Source organism: Alosa sapidissima, chromosome 4, assembly GCF_018492685.1.
Source record: "Alosa sapidissima isolate fAloSap1 chromosome 4, fAloSap1.pri, whole genome shotgun sequence".
Lineage (NCBI taxonomy): Eukaryota > Metazoa > Chordata > Actinopteri > Clupeiformes > Clupeidae > Alosa > Alosa sapidissima.
The window spans coordinates 17217845-17240797 of NC_055960.1; the positions used below are offsets into that span (position 1 = coordinate 17217845).

A 22953-nucleotide genomic window follows, 5' to 3' on the forward strand; every position below is an offset into this window, starting at 1 on the left:
AAATACATTTAAAATATACTATGAGGGTTGTTATACAATGCCATTATAATAATGTGACGCATATCTGAACATATTTCCCATGATTTAATGACTGGGTAGCCATAGCCATAGTAGAGTGATGGCTCCCATATAGCAGAAAGCCCCAAATATTTTTTTTACACACTGTATGCTCCATCGCGATGTGGTTGTGGCTAAAATAATTATTAGATTAGCTTAATGTATTTTTACATTTGCCGTAGTATTGTCGATGGGTTTAATGAATAAAACATCAAGGGGGTCCTTGGCTAGAACCTAGTGGTATTTGGGGGGCTTTGTCGTGGAAAAGTTTGGGAACCCCTGCACCAGACTACAAAGCACAACATAATAGAGTAATGTTTGTGGTCAAATATAAATTGCGCACGCGCCTATTTGATGACAACACACGTTTCTAATTCTCCTACTTGCCGCTACATGTAAGAGAAATAGGCTGCATAAAAATAGCCCACTTAGTTCAAATTGTTTTCAAGTGTCCCATTCCTCTCGACAGAGACAGGAAAACGGAATGATATAACCTTTCAATCAGAATTACTTATAAAGGCCAATATTCCGAATTAATGGATAGCCCATGCAGTGACTGTCGAAGACTAAATTTCCAATGGGCGCACATGTTGGGCGGAGACGGTGCTGATAAGGTGAGTCATTTCAGACTTTCGAAATAGGTGCACTTTCGTCTGCGAGCTGTCTGGGACTACGACCCCTCAGTGTGGTATTCACCGTCACGGTAAGTGGAAAAATATTAAACCGCATTTGATAGAAAGCAGACATCTTATGTGGTAAGCTACCGACTGCGAGTAATTTTCATGCAGGTCAAGAAAGTATTTATGTTATGCTTGTAGAACTGTATGAACGACGGCGCAACGGGAGAATTTGGCGTGGAAACCTCCTGAGGTGCGTGTGTATATCAAAGATCGCTTATGTAAAGTTTATCTTAAGTCTTAATGGGCACTTTGTCCATAATGCCTTCATAATTGCCTTTATTGTTTTTGATAAATGTTTGGTTTTGTATTTTTTGTATATTTTTTTTTGCTAGGCCTACTTGGTTATAGTGTTGACTTGGGAAGATAGGGCTGTGTCAACATTCCTCAATGGTGTTGTAGGAAGTTTTCGCCAATTTGACCGAATTTATCTCATCTTTCAATCATTGGAAACGAGTATGGGTTTAAAAGCGTATCAGACAGTGTCAAGTAGTCACAGTAAAGCAATTACTTGGTGGGTGTTTGTGAGGACTGGAGATAGCCTACGTAACTTTTCGCCGACTTCTCGCCGGTGCATGTAACCACACAGCCCCCTGTTCAACAGTGCAGAGCAGAATGCAAAAGTGTGGGTCGGCTGTACTTGCTCAGAGATTGTGTGCTCACTTCCTCTTTGTACTTACACTCAATCACATAATGCCTATATGTTCTCGACAGAACATTGAGAGCTAGCGAAAGAAAGGTGAATCAAAGCAACAATCATCATGTGTGACGGACCAACCAGGGAGGACGGCACAGTCACCAGGTCTGCCGAGGTAGGCTGTTACAGGTTAGGTGACATTTTGGCTTCTCACAGAGGCACAGATGCCAGTAGTGGATATTTAGGTTGGCCATACTGAGCAGCAAATTCATATGTGGTCCCACAAACAGAAAGATGTATGCTTTTTTTTGTGTTGACATTCGTTTCTCATGTACATAGTATGTGGGCTCGTTTCCTGTGGATGATCATTGCTTGGATGAGCAGATTCAACAGCTGCACATACAGCTGAAGGCTCTCAGGGTGAGTGCTTGTGTGTCAGCAGTTTGTAGTGGACAACAGAGCCAAAAATAAAAAAGAGATGTTTGCTGCAGACTACATGTGCTCTTTTAATGTGTGTTTGTGTGCAGAACTGCAAGAAAAAGAGGCCAGTCTCGCTGAAGTTCTCCATCAAAGGAGTGAAAATATATGATGAGGATGAGACGGTAAGAACTTCATAAAGTTGTGGCTTCATAACAAGCCATCAAAACACTTTTTTTGGAATGTTTTTAAAGTTCAAATTAGTAGTTACTTTTCTGTTTGCGGTTTTCAGTTTATGAAATTAAATACTGACTGTGCAACAGTGCATATGAAATTGTACCACTCCCTGATCATCCGTTACATGCATTCATGCAACAAGACATGATTGCTTTTCCATGTAGAAAATTTCAGGACCTTAACTTACCAGCTGACTAAATCTTTTTAATTGTATAACATTATTCATAACATTATTCAAAGTGCCATTGAGGTAAGCTACAGTAAGGAGATCTAAGACACACCACCAAATGATCAATTGTCACACGCATCACTGTGGCATATGTCCAGATACAGTGGTTCTTGATTAGAGCTTTGGAGAACATCAAATGAAACGCCCTCTGTGTTCTGCCTTGTCCTCAGACACTCCTCATGGCCCATGCGTTGCGGAGGATCTCCCTGTCCACCGCTCGGCCGTCCGACTTCCAGTTCGCCTTCGTTTCCCACAACCCAGGCAGCAGTGACACCCAGCTCTACTGCCACCTTTTCAAGGCCAGACACGCCAGAGCGGTATGTGGCACACCTCCAGTCTGGTTCTTGCATTAGCACACACATCGTGGGGGCACGTGGGAGATGTTTTCATTAAAAGAAAATCAGGGGTTATGGTACAAGTGTATATATACTCTTTTGATCCCGTGAGGGAAATTTGGTCTCTGCATTCATCCCAATCCGTGAATTAGTGAAACAGACACAGCACACAGTGTACACACAGTGAGGTGAAGCACACACTAATTCCGGCGCAGTGAGCTGCCTGCACCAACATCGGCGCTCGGGGAGCAGTGAGGGGTTAGGCCGTGCCTACTGGTCGGAGTTCGAACCGGCAACCCTCCGGTTACAGGTCCGAAGTGCTAACCAGTAGGCCACGGCTGCCCCCCATTGTTGAATGGAAATGATATGAGCCACATCACAAGCATTGTTTTGAAAAAATGCATTATAATGAAAAAAGCAGCGGTGAATTGATTGTTTCAAATCGCTCGTTCTGATATTCTTTATCTGACACCATCTTTTTTCATGAGCATGAGTCTGTCCATGCAGTCTTATTGTTCTTTAAAAAAGGAAATCTGAACACTGTCTAAAGACTGAGCCAGTGTGATTTGTTTGTTTGTTTCTCTCTCGCTCCTTCTTTATGGACGGTCCAGGCACAGTTCCTGAACCTGCTGCTGTGCCGGTGCTTCCAGCTCTTCTACTTGGAGTGCCACCCGGAGGAGGCTCAGGACGAGTCGTCTGAGGGGAAGAAGCTAACACGTGTGCCCTCTCTCCTCAACCAGGGCTTCCCCCTCAGCGTTAGCGCCCTGGTCTCCTTCAGACGAGCCCCTTTCCTGGGACTCTTCCCAGGGGCCAAGGTCAGATCACATGGCTTGATGTCTGCATGAGGGAGTGAGGGGGGACTTTCAGTTGACAGTCAATCTGCTTAGGCTTTTGTCTTCTTTGTTTTGTGAAGTGTCACTTTACAGGGAAGAGGACGTCACCATTATTATGGCCTACAGTTTATGGTCTACACCTCTTTTATATTCTTTTCATGTGGGAAGCTGCTATTGTGCATTTCATTTTGTGAATGATGTTGAATGATGGTCAACTATTGTTATTCTTCTGCTGTTCAAAAATGTTTCTCCAAGTTTGTTCGATGTCCTTTTAGTTTTGACTGTACTGAGAGTGATGGCCATATCCGTGTCTGTTTTGGTCATTTCTGTTCTCATTCTGTTACACTGCACTCTTTTGTTGACATCTTTTTGTGGGGTGTGTCGACTCGTCTCAGTTTCCAATGTACCAATAATAATGTCAGTCTGCACTCCAAAGAAAACCACTGCTGCTGAAAGTTACAGATGAGGAGACACCAGAAAGTCTTTGGAGTGCAGACATTATTGGGATTCTTTCTGGTTTTCCTTTTGGTTGTCTACAGTGTTTGTATCGCTGTCTCTTTCTTTAACTCTATTCCCTGTTCCTATTCTTAGAAACTACGCCACCTAAACTCTTGTCCTCTTACCTTAAAGTGGGCTTCTATCCAATGTTCACTCTTGTACCATGTAGATTGGCTTCACTCTACCAGCCTGTACCACTCGGCTTGTGTTTCCTGTATCCTGCCACACGTTATCTGTGATAAGATTAGAGGGCAGCTGATTTCTTTAACAAAAGGTATATTTATGTACTGTGGACAGGTCTTGCCTTTGTATGAAGCAGCTATGCAGTTAGTATCAGTAGGGTTTTACCATCTTGTAATTTGTCGTTCAATAATAATTAATATTGGTGTGTGGTTTATGGTATTGGATCTCAGTAAACAGAACATTTTTAGATGTTTTTTTTTTTTAAATAAGAAATCATTTATTTTAGACCCCGTCCAAGTCCAGCACACCGGAGCCACCGCAGCAGCAGAAGTGGCCACAGAGCAGCAGCCCAGATGAAGGCTCCATCACCTCGCCCACGCTAGTGCGCAAGGCGGCCATCCGCAACAAGGGCCTGAGCTCCGGGGCCTACCGCTCCTTCACCTACACGCCACTCAAACAGAGGCAGCTACAGGAGCGGATGAACCACACGAAAGGTGGGGCTGGGGTGTGGCGAATGCTGTCCAGGGTGAAAGATTTTATTAGGTAACGTAGACATTCAGTTCAGAGTCGGGCACCCAGGTGATGGAGCACTCCATGGTGTGGGTGATGGACTGATCACAGATGGTCATTTTTTTTGTATCGGTTTCTTTTTTGGACACTCAAGGCCACTCAAGTCACAGGTATTACACTGCTTTTAGATTTTGTGGATTTACAGTGATTTTGAGTAGCCAAATAATTGGTTATTTACTAAAGCAAAGTTTTGCTTCATTTCCCTCTCGCTGAAATATGTTTGGAAAATGTCCTCAAAAGTAAATAAACATGGTAAGACTAGGAGCCTCTGGGGGTTTCAGGAATGCTCTATTTGTGTGTGTGAAACAGGAAAGGAGGAACAAGATGGTCCAGTGCAGCGTACCCCAAGTCTGGCCGAGTCCGAAGAAGCGTTGGCTCAAGCGGTGTGGTGCTCGGCTGGGCTCTCTAGGTAAGTTGCCTCTCTAGGGATTCATCTCTGTCTGTCTGGCTGTTCTCTCTCTCTCTCTCTCTCTCTCTCTTTCCCGCTCACCTCCAAACAGTCTTGTGAGTCCTGTAAACAATGCAGGACATCCAGATATCCCTGAAGATATCTCCCAACACTGTTCATGACAAGTCTGCAGTGGGAGATATTATCTGGCATGTGGGGTCTCTCCATCCAAAATGAATGGCATTAGAAAGCACAACAATGTTGTGGAGCCACTCTTTGACATTGTGAAATGACCACCATAGGAGTGCTGGAATAAGCATGAAACGTATGTGAAATTCAAATATTGGACCTGTGCTGTGCTGTGATGCCCACACACACCTGATCTTTACCCTAAAATGTACAAATCCAGGTGGTAGATGGCCTACAAGTCACTTTTACCTTAGCACATCTGATTCAGATCTGTCAGTACTCCTGTTTTTTTTTTCTCTGGGATTCTCATGTTATAATTGTGTTGTCCTCCCATTTTAACATTTTCCTACGAATGTCCCATATTTTTTAACTTTCATAACATAAGGCCTGTATAACTGAACTGATGAGTCTTCTGTCATGATACAAAAAAGTAAAACAGGTGGCAGTATGTAGAGTCTTACATATCTAGTGGCAAGAAGTTGTCAACAATGTGTGTCAAAGATTTTATATCTAATATTGGTGGAACCTTGGTGTAGTTGATAAATTAAGTGAGCAATGGTGGAGTACCTGCCAAAAAGGCACATTTTTTGCAGATACCTTACTAAATGGGAGTTTTACCCATATTTAACCAATAAAGAGTGTCAGAAAAAAAAAACATACCCTTTATAAAATGTGTTTTAAAGCAAGTGGTTTTCCTGTGTCAATGCCAGGGTTCACTGTTCACCCTTCTCTAGGATAAAACTGGTGGGAACTGGGCCTGGGAGGGTATGCTGTTATTGGAGCTTTGCATGTTTCAAACAGTTGGTCCTGACTGAAGCCATGTTCTCTTCTGATCGTCAGTGACAGCAGCTCTGCCCTGCTTGCGGAGGATGTGCTCGGGGCCTACCTGCTGTGTCCCCATCCCAAGAAACCAAGTCGTGGCACCCTCATCATCCGTTTCCCCTCCGGCCTGGCCGTTCGTGTCATCAAGAACACCTCCAAAGGCAGATATCTGCTGGAAGTGGGTGCTGATTAGATCACTTACTTATGCAGCATTACATTGCTGTTCTTTTAATTTTGATCAATATGTGTTATTGTGCTATTCATTTCCTTAAAAAGACCAATGACATTGCTTTCACCTCTTCTTGCAGGGATGCCACATCGAGTTTGACACCATTTCAACCCTAATAGAATACTACACGGAGTACAGGGGGGAGCTGGAATGTCATCTGAGCTGTGCACGAGTGAACCACTGCTATGAGTGGGAGGAGAACGTCAGCAAATCCCAGACTGAACTAGCACAGTTTGGCCACAAGAGGGTCATGCCCAAGTATGGTCATGTTAAAAGCTGGATCTGAATTCTTTATTTTAAGTTTGTGCAGTGAAGGTGGCCTGTGTCTATCTGGTGGGCTAGGCCTACTGAAGGCTTAAACTTTTAAACACTTTTTAAAGAAGTTTTATTACTTCAGGTACATTTATTGTTCTGTGATTCCATTCTTTTTGTTCAGAGTATATGGACTTGGTGAGGCTACTCACTTTAACTTACGTGGCACTTTTCTTTCAATCAATTCTAATGGTTCGTTTAGCACTTGAGGTCTACATCTGCTGAAGTCTACATGTTATTTATTTATTTGTGGGTTTTGGGAATGTCACACTTTTCTCTATGATCGATAGCCAGTATGCTCATTTTACTTAAGAATTCTTAATTAATATTTAGGCTAGGCTGTCCTTTATGCATGTGTAGGATATCATGTCACAATTCTGTAGCCTATAGCCTACCTACTTTTGTTACAATGCCAATATGCCAACTAAACAACGACTTTCAATATGTTACCATTCTCATATCATAAATATGTGGTTACTGACATTATGATTAATTACTGGTAACACAAGTGTACTCAGGTTTGTCTGTGACTGACATTTTGTTGATTTTTGTATGTGCCAGTTTTTATGTTGTAGCTTACGGCTGTAGTTAACTTTTATGAAGTTTTTACTGTCCTCCATTTTCAAGGACTTATATCACATTTTGTAGTTGACTTCATATATTTTTATATAAACAATGTCTTTAACTACAATCATGTTTCACGAGACTTATTTTGGTATGAGTAGTGTCATGGAAAATGTCCACTTCCGAATCCAATTGTCCAATTAACAATTACCACTTGACTATTTAGTAATTTAGCACTCTGGAACAAGGCGTCAGAAGGAGACAATGTAGACAGAAGATTTTCTGAAGACCTTTATTCTCCATATTGCAGTACAGCCCAACCATCAAAGCAATAGGGAGGAGATGTCATCAGCTGGGGCTCCCGACAAGATCTGCCTACGGATGGCTATACACTATATTTTATACCCCTCGGCCCTTGAGACGTGCCACCCTCTCACGTCATCTCCAACAACACCCTTCGCCAATCAGTACCACGCAGGGTCGCTTACATTGGTGGAAACTATCTTTCCATCATGCATAAAACTATGCAAACCTATGTAATGCATAGGTAACATGTAAAATAGTATAACCCTAAATGTTCCTGGTTCCTTCAAGTTTAGAGTTAAGAGTTAAGGCCTTCTTATCTGATTCTGTAGCTGGACAGGCCCTAACTCATGAGGCACAATGGCTTCATCCGTGTCCTGTCCATTCCTCACCAGCTTGATAACACTCCCCTTCCCTTGACCATGTATGGAGGAGATGCTTTCCTGGTACCCCCATTACTTTTCCCCTCATCCCACTCCTCTGACAGTTGGTCTGGCCTACACAGGATACAATGACCTCAACCTGCTCAATGCAGTTGCATTAAGACTTATGACACTCATGACTACATTCTTCTAAAACATGAAAACCCATGCAATAATATTAACACTTATGAAACCCATGATTACATCCCCTTAAATCATGAAAATACACCATAGTAGTAAGCTATTAAATTAACTTTTGTTCTTAATTTGTTGTGTCCTTTTAATAGGGTGACCAGACGTCCCCGGTTTCGGTGACCTGTCCCCGGAAAAGTCCCCGGTTTTCACTGTGACTGACAGACCCGAAAGTGGAATAAAAGAAAGAAAGCACTGACCAAACGTAGGCCTACAGTTGCGCACCCTTCACGCACAGGCTCAAGCCAGTCAAAGCAAGCGCTCAGCTCAGATCTCCAAGATGTTCTAGAATGCCCATATTTCTGGTAGGCTATTTGGATTGGTGGAATAGCAGCGCGGTAGAATCTTTGAAATGAAACCACTTGTGCGGTGGAATTATTAAACTATTCATCACAAACGTGCCAGCTGCTCAAGTCCAGGTTAAACTAAAATTGCGGAGTACCTGTCACACAGATAGCATATCATACGCAGATATCACGTAAACGGCTGGAATCTAAGCTTTCCAATGATATTAGTGCCAAATTGCTGTGATAAATGGTTCGCAAGAAAATTAACAATGAACTTATGTGACGACTATAGCATCAGTAGGCCTACAACAAGCGGTTCCTGAGTAGTCCGGTTTTGAAATTGCAACAAGGTTCTACATGGTCTCCAACTTTGGGCCAAAATTATAATGTAGGCCTATTCTCATGTAAACGATTTATGTCAGTACAAACATTTTTGTAAATTGTTTAGCCAGATAGGCCTATCCCACCATAATGGTTCTCATATTGCCAGATTCCAGACAATCACCTACACATATGAATATAGCCATATTTCTACCTGCATGCTTCCTAGTGACATTAAGACAAAAATATAAAGAAAAAAAATCATGAGACGTGAGTTATTTTTTCTTGATATAAGACTGACAACACATATGCCCTATTAGGCTACATAAGACAAATATTATCACATCATACATTCTCAGATATGGGTAAAGCACAGACTGTCTTGGAAAAAAAGATACATTACAATGACCAAGATAACTAGCTAGATTAACTATCTAAACAACACAGCCACTATGATATAATTTCATGGAGTGCTGAAATGTAGCCAATACTATTTTGGACCATTTCTGAACTGTGAAACTGTGAAGAAAATATGCTTTGTGGATGGACAATATCATAACTTATTGCAATATTATAACTATTCCACCTGTGTGTGCATGGTTAAAATTCTGAAGTGGAAGTTTAGGCTACAGCACAAATATTTCCATCCATAGATAAGAATAATAAAGTCTAACCTCTTAATTTCTTTTCAAAGTGCACCAGATTGATGCATTTTACATTAAAATATAGGCTACCAAATTTTCTTACGGGGGAGAATGCCCCCGAACCCCCCTAGGGGGGCTTGTGGAGATCTAGTCTAGTGATGCCCCTGGGACAATGTCCCCGTTTTAAGTTTACAACGATTAAAACATTACACGTTTTACGCTTCTCAACTGAAAATGTCCCCGGATTTTGTCTCAGAAATCTGGTCACCTTACCTTTTAGCCTTATTAAAAGGACGCAACATGGGAGAGGATATCCTCTAGTGTCAGAAGTTTATCGTTACCTAGCAACTCAGAACGCCACGACCCGGGGAACCTGTTCCTCTGTGGCTGGCCGGTTTATAGGACGAGCTGATAATATGCTGTTTGTCTAACCTCACTTTTACGAGGACACGACCTCGGAATACCGGAGCTTGAAGACCGCAAGCGGTTATCTTAAAAGGGGATGCTTCGTCTGTGGTCGGGTCAAATAGGACCGCTCATGTCATCTATTTTCCACAGCTTTCCATCATACCTACATTGTTAGCACGCTAGCTCGCTTGATGGGTCGGTAGGTGCCATGGCCGTGGCCGAGCCTATGGATAGTGAGACAGCAAGGCCATTTGCTTGGCCAGTCCATTCATTGTAGAGGATCCTTGACATAGACTTACAAATAAAATCATATAGTTTGATTACCTCGGATTATATGTATATTAAAATCTCAAAATGACATCAGAATCGGTGAAAGTTGTTGTTAGGTGTCGACCAATCAATGACAGGGAGAAAACACTGAACTGTAAAATGATTGTTTCAATGGACACAAGTCTGTGTCAGTGCTTTATTGAGAAGCCAGGGACTTCCAGCGAGCCACCGAAGCAGTTCACGTTTGATGGAACTTACTTCATTGACCAAACCACGGAGCAAATCTACAACGAAATTGCCTATCCACTGGTAGAAGTAAGTGCTGTTCATCTGTCATGTCAAGATACTGGTGGTTAACTTTAACTGACCCATCAACGTATGCACTTGACTGTAACTAGATCCTTGAGAACTAGTCTAGATCAAATCTGTAATAGTAACCTACTGTAACTTGAGAGTCAGGCATATCCTGTTTCTAGTGCTGGTTTTTGACCTTATGCATGAAGGGAGTTACCTCTCTGCTACTGACCTTCTCTAAACGGTCAGTGATTTGCAATGTTTATGATGATCTTCAAATAGTTATGAGGCTTGTAGAACTTTGCATTTATCCACTATGTCTTGCCTCTGTCTGTGACCATGTTATTGAACAGGGAGTGACTGAAGGCTATAATGGGACAATATTTGCTTATGGCCAAACTGGAAGTGGTAAATCCTATACCATGCAGGGAGTAGTGGAGCCCTCATCCCAGAGAGGTGTCATTCCTCGCGCGTTTGAGCACATCTTTGAAACAATCCAGGTATAAACACCGTTTTGCATTATGTCATCCTTGAAACGTGCTATCATGCTCTGCCCAAATAAAGCGGATGTCGTCCATAATTCATAAGCACAAATCTTTTAAAAAATGACCTAGAACTCCTCAGATATCGGACTGTGAATAATCAGTTGTACCACTGCCACTGGGATACCTAGTATTGTGTTTTGTTTGTTTTTCTGTTGATTTGTGTTTGTCTTTAAAGTGTGTAGAAAACACCAAGTTCCTTGTCAGGGCATCCTACCTGGAGATCTACAATGAAGAAATCCGGGACCTTTTAGGAAAAGACACCAAGCAGAAAAAGGAAGTAAATATGTCCACCAGTGGTAATGTGTTAGACTGGATCTCTGTTCATCTCTGTGTATCATTAACTGGTCTGTAACAATACAGTAACAATACTTGTGTGGGCAACATAGCAAAGCGGTCAATTTGGATCAAAATTGACATAAACACAAAACACAAACACAAAAAAATCTCTACTACCTAGCTAGAGTTGTTGCAGCCAAAAGTCACGGATGGGCAGTATTTCTGATACATGTATTTCAAATAAGTATTTCAAATACAAAATAGCATTTTGTCATTTGTATTTTATTTTGTTGAAAAAAATGGCTTTATATTTTGTATCAAAATACTTTAAAGGTGTGTAATTTTGTAGTTTATAAATACTGCCAAATGTTTTTGGTAAAACCAATAGCCTACGTTTGGTGATGTGATGACATCATGAAAGTGCAAAACAATGAATGTAGCGGCAAGATGAGTAACTTGTGTGTTGCTCACACACACACACACACACACAATACACACCCTCTCGTACCAACATCAAGTTTCTTGGGAACTTTAATGATCAGTTTTTTGAGAACTTTAGTCATCCAACCGGAACATCTGGAACCGGTTATGTGGTTGCCCTGCAACAATGCTCAATCTGGACATGCATTGACAATGTCAGAGACTTGTCTCCACTGTGTACCGCTTGACAAGTTCAGTTGTGACTTTTTGAGTGCATCTCTGATGAAATAGGCAGATCAGCATAGTTGATCTGTTGATTGTTTGCAGTTTATTGCATGTCTCGTAGGCAGAGAAAAGCTGTTGCTCCCAAACACTGTCGACTTAATCACAGTCAGTGTACTGATGAAGGAATAGATTAAATAGACAGATACATATGGAAGGTTTGCAAAGGGATATCATGGTCCATTTAAAGAGTATTTTTAGTACTTTCAAAATGGAAAGAGCCAGCCCTGCTATGACATTGTGTCTAGTCATGAAGTTAAGTTTGTTGTATGGGTGTGGGTGTGTGTGTGTGTCCTTCCCAGCTTAAAGAACATCCGGAACACGGTGTGTATGTGCGAGACCTCTCCATGCACACAGTGCACAGTGTTGCAGAATGTGAGTGCATCATGGCGCAGGGCTGGGGCAACCGCTCGGTGGGCTACACCCTCATGAATAAAGACTCGTCGCGCTCCCACTCCATCTTCACCATCCACCTGGAGATCTGCAGCACTGGTTAGCAAACAATACAAATGCAAAAGTGGGGATTAAAACTTGTGTTTGTTGCTGTAGTGATGTATTAATCAGTCTAGGAAACATCCAAGAAAATCCTCAGATACACTGCAAAAACTGCTTGTCTAACCGGGAGTTATTAATCTTATATTAAGATCTTATATTAAGACGTCTTATCAAGACAAATTTGCTTAATGCACTGGCAGCCAAAAATAGCTTGTTTTCTTGATAAGGATAAGGAGGATAAGTCTAACTCTTATTAAATTAATGTCGAATGGTTTTTATGAGAAAGTGCTAGGTAAGTGTCTTTATACTAAAAAACAATACTCAACTAGATTTCCTTTTTTTATCTTAAGATTATTTACACTTGGCTAGATATCAGTTTTTAACTTGCTTTTTTAACTTGTCTTTTTTGGCTGACTCATCAATTAAGACAAGTCATAATATTATTGTTCATGTCCTTGTTCATTTTCTATCTGCATACATGTTACATACAAGTGTACGACACATGGACAAAAGCATTAGACTAATTAAGAATTACTGAATTTGTGTGTCATTCAGGCCCATTACCACAGTAGTATAAAATAAAGCACTTAGTCAGCATTCACACTTGTGAAGGAATGGGTTGCTCTGAAGAGCTTAGTGATTTCAAGCATAGCACTGTCATAGGATGCACAAAGCAAGGTCCGTGTAGACATGGTTGGGTGAGTTTAGTACGGAAAAATTTCTTGTCCAACATCAGTGCCAACATCCCACAGACACACCCCAAAATCTTGTGGAAAACCTTCTATGAAGAGTGGTAGCTGTCGTAGCTGTCTTATGCCTACAGATTTAGAATGGGATGTCCTAATAGTTCCTGTGGGTATAATGGCCAGGTGTCGCAATACTTTTGTCCACGTAGTGTACGAATGAAATAGTCAGATCAGTCTTGTGGTAGGCCCTATTAGTTTTAGAGGTAGACTGCATCATCTGAGTGTTTATGTTTTGACTATCCAATGCATGCCTCAGATGCTGCAGGGAAAGACCACTTGCGGGCGGGCAAGCTGAACCTGGTTGACCTGGCAGGGAGCGAACGGCAGACCAAGACGGGCGCCACGGGTGAACGCCTGCGCGAGGCCACCAAGATCAACCTGTCGCTGTCGGCACTGGGCAACGTCATCTCGGCACTGGTGGACGGGCGCTCCAAGCACGTGCCCTACCGCGACTCCAAGCTGACGCGGCTGCTGCAGGACTCGCTGGGCGGCAACACGCGCACGCTCATGGTGGCCTGCCTCTCGCCGGCCGCGGACAACTACGAGGAGAGCCTGAGCACGCTGCGCTACGCCAACCGCGCCAAGAGCATCCAGAATCGCCCGCGCATCAACGAGGACCCCAAGGATGCCCTGCTGCGCGAGTACCAGGAGGAGATCAAGCAGCTGCGGGTGCTGCTCTCCGGCCAGCTGGGCACTGCCAACCTCACATGTGAGACACTCGTATGCAACCAACTGCCCGCTCTTGCTATCATAGGATATAATAAGAATGGGGTGAAGTTTTTAATAGGTCTTGTTATTCTAATCTTATGTAATCCAACCAGAGTTTCCGCTAGGAAAAAATGGTGCCGGTCAAAGTGACAGGCAGAGGTTTCGTTTTCCGGACATTTTGATTATATGCCGGTCAAATATCCTATTATCGCTTCTTAATTACCTAGTCAAGTTGAGGAAAACTGGAGACAGGCTTTGTAGCTTAAAGAATTACATAATCAGGCTGAATAGAATGCAACATTGTAATTAGCCTAACTTATGTAAACATGCCTAACAAGATCTAGCCAGTATCTATGTTTTCACCCACGTTATCTCCAGTGGTTCCACTGTTTAACTTGCACAGATGCGCACACACAAGAATGAGCGCTCACACCACTACCCCCTAAGGCTATGCCTCTTTATTTGATAACAATAAATTAAGAAATATTTCCTATTCTGGGAAATGTTTAGTTTTTTTTTCTTTCGGTCGCGGTTCAATGATGCCGTTTAATTGTGCCGGAAATTATCCGTGGACCATCTCCTCGTCGAGGAGGCCCTAACCCTGCAGATCATAGACAGAGAAAGCATAGGCCTACTGTATGCTTTGGGTACAGAACACAGTTGCATGTCCAGTGTACACGGAGAATGAGTGTCTTGGAGCGGCCGCAACCCGGCAACTCCACTTCCAACGTCATGATTCCGACAGATAGGCCCGACACTTCTGCTTTTTATCTGGTGGTGGTGGAGTTGACATCTGAGGCTTCAGACGTTACCAATTTATCATCATCCATCGCGTCTGGCCTCTGAAAAAACGTTTAAGGCTAGTCTGCCTGGGCCTGGCCATGTTTGAACCGCCTCACTCATTTGTTCGTTGTTTAACATGGACGTTTTAAGCGTGCGCTTCCTAGGCTTATTTGAAATGTTTCCTATTTGAAATGCAGTATAGGCTATGCGTGTTGTTTAATAGCTTTCAAACGGTAGAGCCTGTACATTTAAAAACATAGCCAAAGGACGTATTGCTTTAATATAGACTTACTTTAAGGCTTATTCTCAAATTCAGATTGCGTTAGGTGGGATTATTAGCCAATTTCAATCGGACAATTTGACCGGAGAGATTTAATTTTGTCGGACATTTCATTTTTTTTTCCGGCCAATGTCCGGTAATTACCGGACAACGGAAACCCTGAATCCAACTAAATATTTTTTTTTTTAGTTTGCACATTATAATCACTTTTTCTGATAATTACTGATGTTTATGATCTGCTTACTTTGAAGCTATTATGTGGCTGTTGTAAAAGAATACACTCAATTGTAAACAGTATAAACAGTCAAACTAAACAAGAGATTTATAGGTTGAGATAACTTGCGACTTGTGCTTTGGTGCTCCTTCCTCAGCTTTGCTGGCCAGTCAGATGTCCGATACTGAGGCCACGCCCCGCCCCAGACCACAGTCCAGCTCTCTAGAGAGTGAAGCGGAAAAGGAGAAGATCAAGCAGGTCAGAACAAACAGGAACATCGTCACCATTGTATGGACCCTTATAAAAACCCCTAATGTGATTTAGCATAGCGTTGACACAGTGGTGCACGAGTGGAAATATTCATTGATTCGATTGCTTCCTTCGTAAAAGAATAAGAAAAAGATGAAGAATGGTGGGGGGAGAAAGCGCATTTTATCCAAACCCATTTAAGTCGCATTTCATAATTAGCCCCAACCTGTAGCATAAAGTTGTACTTATAGGCTGTGAAAAGCCATGAAAATGTAATTCAAGGTTATTGAAAAGTCATGAAGGGTTTTGAAATGTTCGAAGTTTTGAAATCCGTGAAAATAATTGGGAACCCTGTAAAAGGCAAGCTCTCTGGCTTCCTGAGCAGGACTATGAGGAGAAGCTGTCCAGGCTCCAGGCCGACTACCACGCAGAGCAGGAGTCCAAGGCCAAGCTGCAGGAAGCCATCGCCGTGCTGCGCACCTCCTACGAGGCCAAGCTGTCTGGCCTGGAGAAGTCCAGACCGGACCGATCCAACACCACCACCACCAACATGGGTGCTCAGGAACTTCTACATTATGCTTTATACTAAATCGTATACTCATTGCAAGTAGACATCACTATTATTAGTACTTTATGTACAGTTGAAGATGCGATTTTTCAAAAGTAATAAAACGATAGATAAAACAACAATGAGAAAATTACGTAATAAGCTAAATTAAATGAAATATTATATAATATACAAAACCAAAGCCCTCATTTTAGTATAGACCAGAGTGTTTGTTATTGAATGATATTTTATTAGGTTTATACAGGTCAGTTTTCCCAGTACATGTAAAATGTGCTCTGTGGAAGAATGTCCCCTGTAACCCCATTTTGGACAGTTGACAGTGGCTATTGTCTGGCTATTGTCACATAAACAGTTGAGTTTTTAAGCTCTCAAATTTCAGTAAGTGTTAATGTGAGAACACCCCACCCACAACCCACATTCCCTCAAGAGAACACAGATTCCTCTTGTCTCTCTTTATTCATCCTTCTTTCTCTCTCTCTCTCTTTACCTCTCTTTCACTCACTCTTCTCCCAGGGAGTCAGCAGAGTGCAAGCCCTTTCAGGGAAGAGGAGGAGTTCGCTGATCATGCTGTCTCCCAGGAGGCCACTGTGGAGAAAGACTTGGCTCAGGTATGACATCAAGGGGTCCTAGTCTTTCCTCACACTCTATGCTACACTATGCAGTATCTGAGTAACCCTAAGTTTCACTGTTGTGTTAGTCCAAGTCTCAGTACAGTTTCAGTCCTATCGTCAGTGTTCCTTTTTTATTATTCAAGCCATTTCAGGAGTGGCAGTGTATGAATACTCTATGCCAGTGTTTCTCAAACTTTTTCAGACGAAGGACCACTTAACCAATAAAAAAGAAACGCACGGACCACCTAGCTAAAAAAAAAAAAAAAAAGATTAGACCTACTATTAGCCTACACAATAGGCCTACTCACTGAACCACCTTGCTTATTGTCTTTGCACTTTGGTTATTGTGTCAGAGGATTCATATGATTTAAACTGGCATATCTGACAGTGTTGCAGAACTGTTTTGATTTACATACAAGTTGGTTCAATATTGCAAACAACTCATCTATATTATATTTTACCATGTCTGCTCGCAGACCACTTGGGATAGCTTGTGGACCACCAGTGGTCCCCGGACCGCACTTTGAGAAACACTGCTCTATGCCGCTATATCCTTGATGTCGTCTGCTCTAAATTCGCTATATTGATAGAGCCATTGAAATAGGGTCAGTGTATGACACATTAACATGTGATTAGCAACGGGAAGTCTATACAGTCTTTAGCATGCATTTGATAAGCCCTTGTTCTGTAGGTGGCGCAGGCACGGACTGAAGGCCCTGTAGTCAGCGCACAGAGAGTGCCGGGGACTGCCGGCTCCTCAGAGCACAGCCCCACAACCACCCCCACACCACTGGACCAGAGACACGTTATCAAAAGGTGAGATTCAGTAGGCTGAGTGAGCCACCTACGCATGGTTCCATAGTAATCATGTGTGTGATCATTCAGATGTTATGAGTGATGTTGTTGGGGTTTTTTTTCAGCATTGTAATGAACATGATGGATTGTGGTGGTAAATGTGATTTTGATGGTATGGAAGTAATAGTGATGTGATATGGTCAATGATAACAGTAAGCATATTTTTATATTGATTTAATGAGTGTTGAGAAGTAACGTGAGGTTGATGGTGATTGGTGATGGTAGTGATGATGATGATGATTGATTATGGTGGTGATGTAGGCGATGATGGTGGTGATGATGATGACAGTGGTGGTGGTGGTGTTGGGGAAGGGGCTGTAGTAGCAGTAGCAGCAGTGGGTGATGTGCGTGTTTGTGGTGACGGTGTCGGCACTGGCGTCTCAGGCTGCAGCAGCTGGAGCAGGAGTTTGTGGGCGGCGAGCAGGCGCGCAACGAGGAGCTGAGGCAGCGGCGCCGCCACAGGAAGACCCTCGCCGACAAGAGGAAGAAGCATTTTGTCGAGTCGCTCGACCAGAACGATGAGTGCGACAACGTGCTGCTCAACGTCTACAACTCCATCCAGGAGGAGGTGCACGCCAAGAGCAAGGCCCTGGAGATCACGCAGGAGAAGGTGAGCCATCCCCGCAGCTCTGGAGCTCATGAACATAAAACTGTGCCCAAGTGGAACGGAACACTGCTGGACATCACCATGCACAGGTAGCCAATACTGGTGCAGGTTTTCTGGCTGACTGTTAATTAGTTCAATCAAGTGTTCTCGTGAAACTTGAGACAATTAATTGCTAATTACTTTCATCATTAATGAGTAATGGTAACAGACTCTACACATCGGTTGTCTCCATCTGTATGTTTTGCACTTCTTTAGCTGGAGGTCCCGTATTGACATCTGAAATATTGTAATCACCTCAGCTTTTAATTTATACTGGCATTTACAAACTGACTGAGCCACCTTACAGGAGACTCACAACTGTATGTGTGTAATAGTAATAGATAGAGTGCATTGATAAACCTAATATGGGTTTATATACACACACATACTGTACAGTTAAGTACATAATTATTCATACCCCTGGCAAATATTGATTTAATGTTGATTTTCTCTTTATCATTATGCTTGATCTGACTGAAAATGACAATGCCACATGCCAAAAGGTTGTAAGACAATATGGTATTATTATTATTATTATATTATTGTGTTCACTACAATGAAGAGATTGTGTCCACATTAATGTCCTCTCTTTGGACATTTCATTTTTGTCATGAGGTTTAGTGCTCTTCCCTCTTGTGTGTCCAGCTGAAGGCTGCCAGGCTGGAGATCCGTGACCTGCAGTCCGAGTTTGAGCGAGAGCGTGATGACTACCTGGGGTCCATCCGGCGGCTAGAACGCGACGGGGAGCTGCTGCAGGGCCTGCTGGAGCGCATGGCGACGCTGGTGCGCCGCGACTGCAACTTCAGCAACGTGGAGCGCCTGCGCCGAGAGGCCACGTGGGACGAGGAGAGCGCCACCTGGAGGCTGCCCGAGGTGCTGGTGCAGAAGACGGCCCTGCCTGCAGGTGAGGGGGGGAGGAAGGTGAGAGTGGGTAGTACGCAGTCGGCGGTCTGAAAGAATGCTTTTGTGATTCGTTTTGTGTTTTAGTATGCATCCTGGTGGAATGCAAACACAATTGACCTTAAAATATAACAGGACAAGCCATTACAGGGCCTTGGTTATCTATTTTAGCCATAATTTCAGCATTGACCAAGAATGTAATCTTTTTGACATTCTGATTTTCTATCCCATTTCATCCACCTTGTGTCCTCTGAAACCCTCGTTGCATAGTGATACTTGGGAGTTATCAGCATCCTCACATTCTTTTCTTCATCTTCTGCTCTTATTCAGGCAGGGAATATGTCTTCAGTTTAATCCTGCCTGTGCCTGTGCTCTCTCAGCAGCTTCTCTCTCTCTCTCTCTCTCTCTCTCTCTCTCTCTATATATATATATACCTCTCTCTCTCTCTCTCTCTCTCTCTCTCTCTATATATATATATACCTCTCTCTCTCTCTCTCTCCTCTATCTCTCTCTCTCTCTCTCTCTCTCTCTATATATATATATATACCTCTCTCTCTCTCTCTCTCCTCTATCTCTCTCTCTCTCTCTATATATATATATATATATATATATATATATATATACCTCTATCTCTCTCTCTCTCTCTCTATATATATATATATATATACCTCTCTCTCTCTCTCTCTCCTCTATCTCTCTTTCTCTTCCCTCAGCAGTGACTCCCTCAGCAGTGTCAGCAGCTCCAGCAGCCCCAGCAAGCCGACTCCCTGGCCAACGCAACTCCAGCTCTGACCCCGGGGAGCCTGTGTCCTTCATGGTGAGCTCCTGACAGCAATCAACAATAACAACTATCACTGGCTACTGGTGTATTTGCATAAATATTGGCCATATTTTGAGCAAAAGGTGTATTGGCCCGTACAATTTAACCGCTGTACATTTGGAAAATACCAGAAAAAGTCAACCCAAAAGCTATATACGGTATTTACAGTTTTGATATTCTCAAGTTCAAAATGTCTTGAATTCCTCAAGACATTTTCTGTTTGATTGAACTACTCTTTGGACATCTGTTTGATTTTGGCTGTTTGTTGTTGTTGTTGTTGTTGTTTACTCATCTCTTCCGAACCCCCAGCAGGAGGAGGAGGGGGACCGCTACAAGGAGTTGCTGAACCGCAGCGGGAGTGAGAACATCGCCAGCAACTACTTCAAGTCCAAGAGGGCCAGCCAGCTGCTGGCAGGAGAGCCCATCAAGGCCATGGGGGGTAAGGTCCACATCAGGCCCCACAAGTGCAAGGCAATGTAACCTAAACATTTCTGAGACAAGTTGCAGGCATCAAGTTCAAACATTTGTCATGAAATAGTAATATTTGTTAGTTTTATACATTTACATTTTATATGTTGTCTATGTCATTTTTGCTAGTAATGGGTTTAAGAGATCATCACATTCTGTTGTTTACATTTTATAACTTTTAAACAGAAAAAAAAAATAATAAAGGTAAACAAAAAAAAAACATATTCAAGACCAGTAACCATATAAATATCATAATGGCATATCAAACCATTAGCAGACTGGTGGTGGAAGCAGTGCCACAGTGCTGGTCTGTGACACTTCCAAGCATGAACACAGGGTGGAGCTGTCTGTGAGGACTGAGGAACAACAGGTGTTCTTGAGGTAGAAGTGTAGCCTAGTTGAGAAGGGATGAATGAACACGCAGACAAAAATGTCTTTCCAGTTATTCCTAATTTTTCCCAATGCATCCATGTGATTATGCATTTGAAGGAGCACAAGCTTCATAAAATCATGAGCTTATCATCTAAAATGCTCAAAAACAACAGAAAAATATTTGAAGGACAGTCTATTTGAGAAATGAGTATGTTATAAAGGAGTTCAATCCTGCAGCAGCACAACTCCTCTGTATTTCCTCTCTGACCCTTCCCACAGGTCTCCACTCCCCTCCTCTGGGAAATGGCAACTCTCTCCTGACCGCCAGCAGCACCAACCTCTCCCCCTTATCCAGCTCCGAGTCCCTCATGCCCCGACCCTTCCGCCTGGAGTCGCTGGGCAACCCTCCCTCCATCAGCAAGGCCAAAAGGAAGAAGAGCAAATCACACTCGTCGTCCTACTACGGCAACTGAGGGGAAAACTAACGCTGTGATGATCATGATCGTGATGGAGGCAGATGACCAGTAGGATCATGAGTCCACTCTTAACTTTTCATGTGGCCTTTGTTTGACCCTTGACCTGATGGAAAAAAACACCTTGGATGACATCTATGTTGCACTGAGAGGGGTATACACTATACAGGTCATTAAGAGATTTTTTTTCAGAGCTTACAGTTAGTGCTCTAAGGGTTGCCCTGCCATGAACACATTAATTTAACAGAGCATTGCAGCTGTGTTTATAGATCTTTATTTCTTTATTTTGAAGATAACATACTACCTTAACTATGATACTAACTATGATGTCCTCTAGCACTACCTTGCATAGCCTTATGTGTTAGCACTTTAGCACTAGTTTTCATCACAAATGTTCCTGTAAATATTATGGAATGTAATATTTAAATGTCGTGTCTGGCCAATGTAACAGCCATAATAAATTACTTAAATGTTTTTTTTTTTGTACTTTCATCACTGTACGTAGCTTTAAGCACCTTAGTATAGTACAGTTGATAGAGTGTGGTGTATGAAGACAATTATGGACTAAGTATTTTGACGCCTTCATATGTCATGGAATGTATATGGCCACACAACATACACAAGATACCTGCTCTCTGAAAAGCCGAAAGACTCTCATCGCTTGTCTTAATTTGAATGGTGCTTTTATAGTCTCAGGTGTCTCCCTCCAGATCACATTTCTCACCATGGTGACAGCCTGATATGACAACAGAGTTGAGGCTTTGCTAGCAGAGCTTCGTGACACCTCCGCTATGCAAAGATGTACCAGCTCAGAACAGCTCACGCTCATAGCCCAATCATATCACAACGCTATCAGATCATCCTGCTCTGCTGTCATGACAACAAGGTCATGTTATGACCAGGTGATGGATCACACACACACACCTTGCACGTGTCACTAAGGCCAGTGGTCCTAGGCAGCGTTGGTGATTGATGGGAGTTGGTGGTCAGTTTGACTTTGCCGTGTCAGTGGTCGGTCACACAGCAGGATAATCTGATAATGTGGAGCTCGCTGACAGGAGATCTCAAATGCCGGTGTGCTGCGTGTAAGATGAGTAGCTTGGCTTGGGTTAGAGTGTGTGTGTGTGTGTGTACGTATGTGTTATGGGGGAGACTTAAGTAATGAGAGACCTTTGTACAGAATGTTCAGACAGAAACTAAGAGAAAGGCATTCAGGTACTGAAGCTGCACTCTTAAAGAATTCCTTGCCTCCACTCAAATTGTTTTGTGAGGTGAGGAGAAAAGAATGAACTAAGTAAATTAATGATGAACAACGAGAGACTGAAACACAACTCAATTTAAAAGCCCAGAGTGTACACCATGGGTTCTTACTAAGCAGATCTTATTTCTTTTGTGCCTTGTCCACCTTATTATTCTACTCCAGTGAGCAATTTGGGTCAAGCCACAAATCCAGGAATCCAAGGCTTGTGAAACATTTTTAGTTTTACATATTACACATTTGAGCAACCACAAATGGATAAACAGTCAAAGAGCACCATTTTATTGTGCTGTAAAGACTGTGGAAATCTGACCTTTGATGCCGCATTTAAAAAGACTGAGCACAGAGAAACTTGAGCAGTACAGAAACTCTTGCTGGTGGCAAAAGGGACATAACTGAATGTTATGGGTTTTTAAAATAAACTGTGGTAACACTGACTATGGCTGACAGGATATATGAATGCCTGACTGGTCAAACCATCTTGTCCTTGCTGATACTGGTAGTCACAGACCAACCATGTCTACATTGAAATGTCCCATTTCATATAAAGTGCCTTTAAGTGTTAGGTACTATTTGAATAATAGGTTTTTGAGATGTGTGTGAGCACTATTGCAGTTTGCTAACTTCAAACTTGACACTAAATGCATCCAGTGTGATAAATGAATA

General features: G+C 42.5%; 2 protein-coding genes across 11 annotated transcripts; both read left to right on the forward strand.

Moving 5' to 3' along the window:
- Positions 1-432: 432 nt before the first annotated feature.
- On the forward strand, positions 433-7304 carry sh2d5 (SH2 domain containing 5). 5 transcript variants are annotated; one of them, XM_042088114.1, is made up of 11 exons: positions 433-760; positions 876-927; positions 1449-1546; positions 1711-1791; positions 1899-1973; positions 2425-2571; positions 3201-3404; positions 4390-4597; positions 4983-5082; positions 6091-6250; positions 6381-7304. In XM_042088114.1, exons 3-11 carry the CDS (start codon positions 1496-1498, stop codon positions 6585-6587), a joined length of 1233 nt encoding a protein of 410 aa, XP_041944048.1. In that variant the 5' UTR covers positions 433-760; positions 876-927; positions 1449-1495; the 3' UTR covers positions 6588-7304. The 5 variants fall into 5 exon arrangements, with proteins under 5 accessions (XP_041944048.1, XP_041944049.1, XP_041944051.1 ...); XM_042088115.1 differs by having other exon boundaries at positions 433-671; XM_042088117.1 differs by lacking the exon at positions 876-927 and having other exon boundaries at positions 433-671.
- Positions 6059-21503, forward strand: kif17 (kinesin family member 17). 6 transcript variants are annotated; one of them, XM_042088104.1, is made up of 14 exons: positions 6059-6085; positions 10725-10818; positions 11039-11140; positions 12144-12333; positions 13339-13791; positions 15225-15325; positions 15702-15870; positions 16398-16492; positions 17187-17311; positions 17735-17960; positions 18642-18900; positions 19610-19713; positions 20026-20155; positions 20836-21503. In XM_042088104.1, the coding sequence occupies exons 2-14, from the start codon at positions 10741-10743 to the stop codon at positions 21027-21029; spliced, it is 2226 nt and encodes a 741-aa protein (XP_041944038.1). In that variant the 5' UTR covers positions 6059-6085; positions 10725-10740; the 3' UTR covers positions 21030-21503. The 6 variants fall into 6 exon arrangements, with proteins under 6 accessions (XP_041944038.1, XP_041944037.1, XP_041944036.1 ...); XM_042088103.1 differs by lacking the exon at positions 6059-6085 and adding an exon at positions 9718-10339 and having other exon boundaries at positions 10672-10818; positions 20032-20155; XM_042088102.1 differs by lacking the exon at positions 6059-6085 and adding an exon at positions 9718-10339 and having other exon boundaries at positions 10672-10818; positions 19613-19713; positions 20029-20155.
- Positions 21504-22953: the final 1450 nt, after the last annotated feature.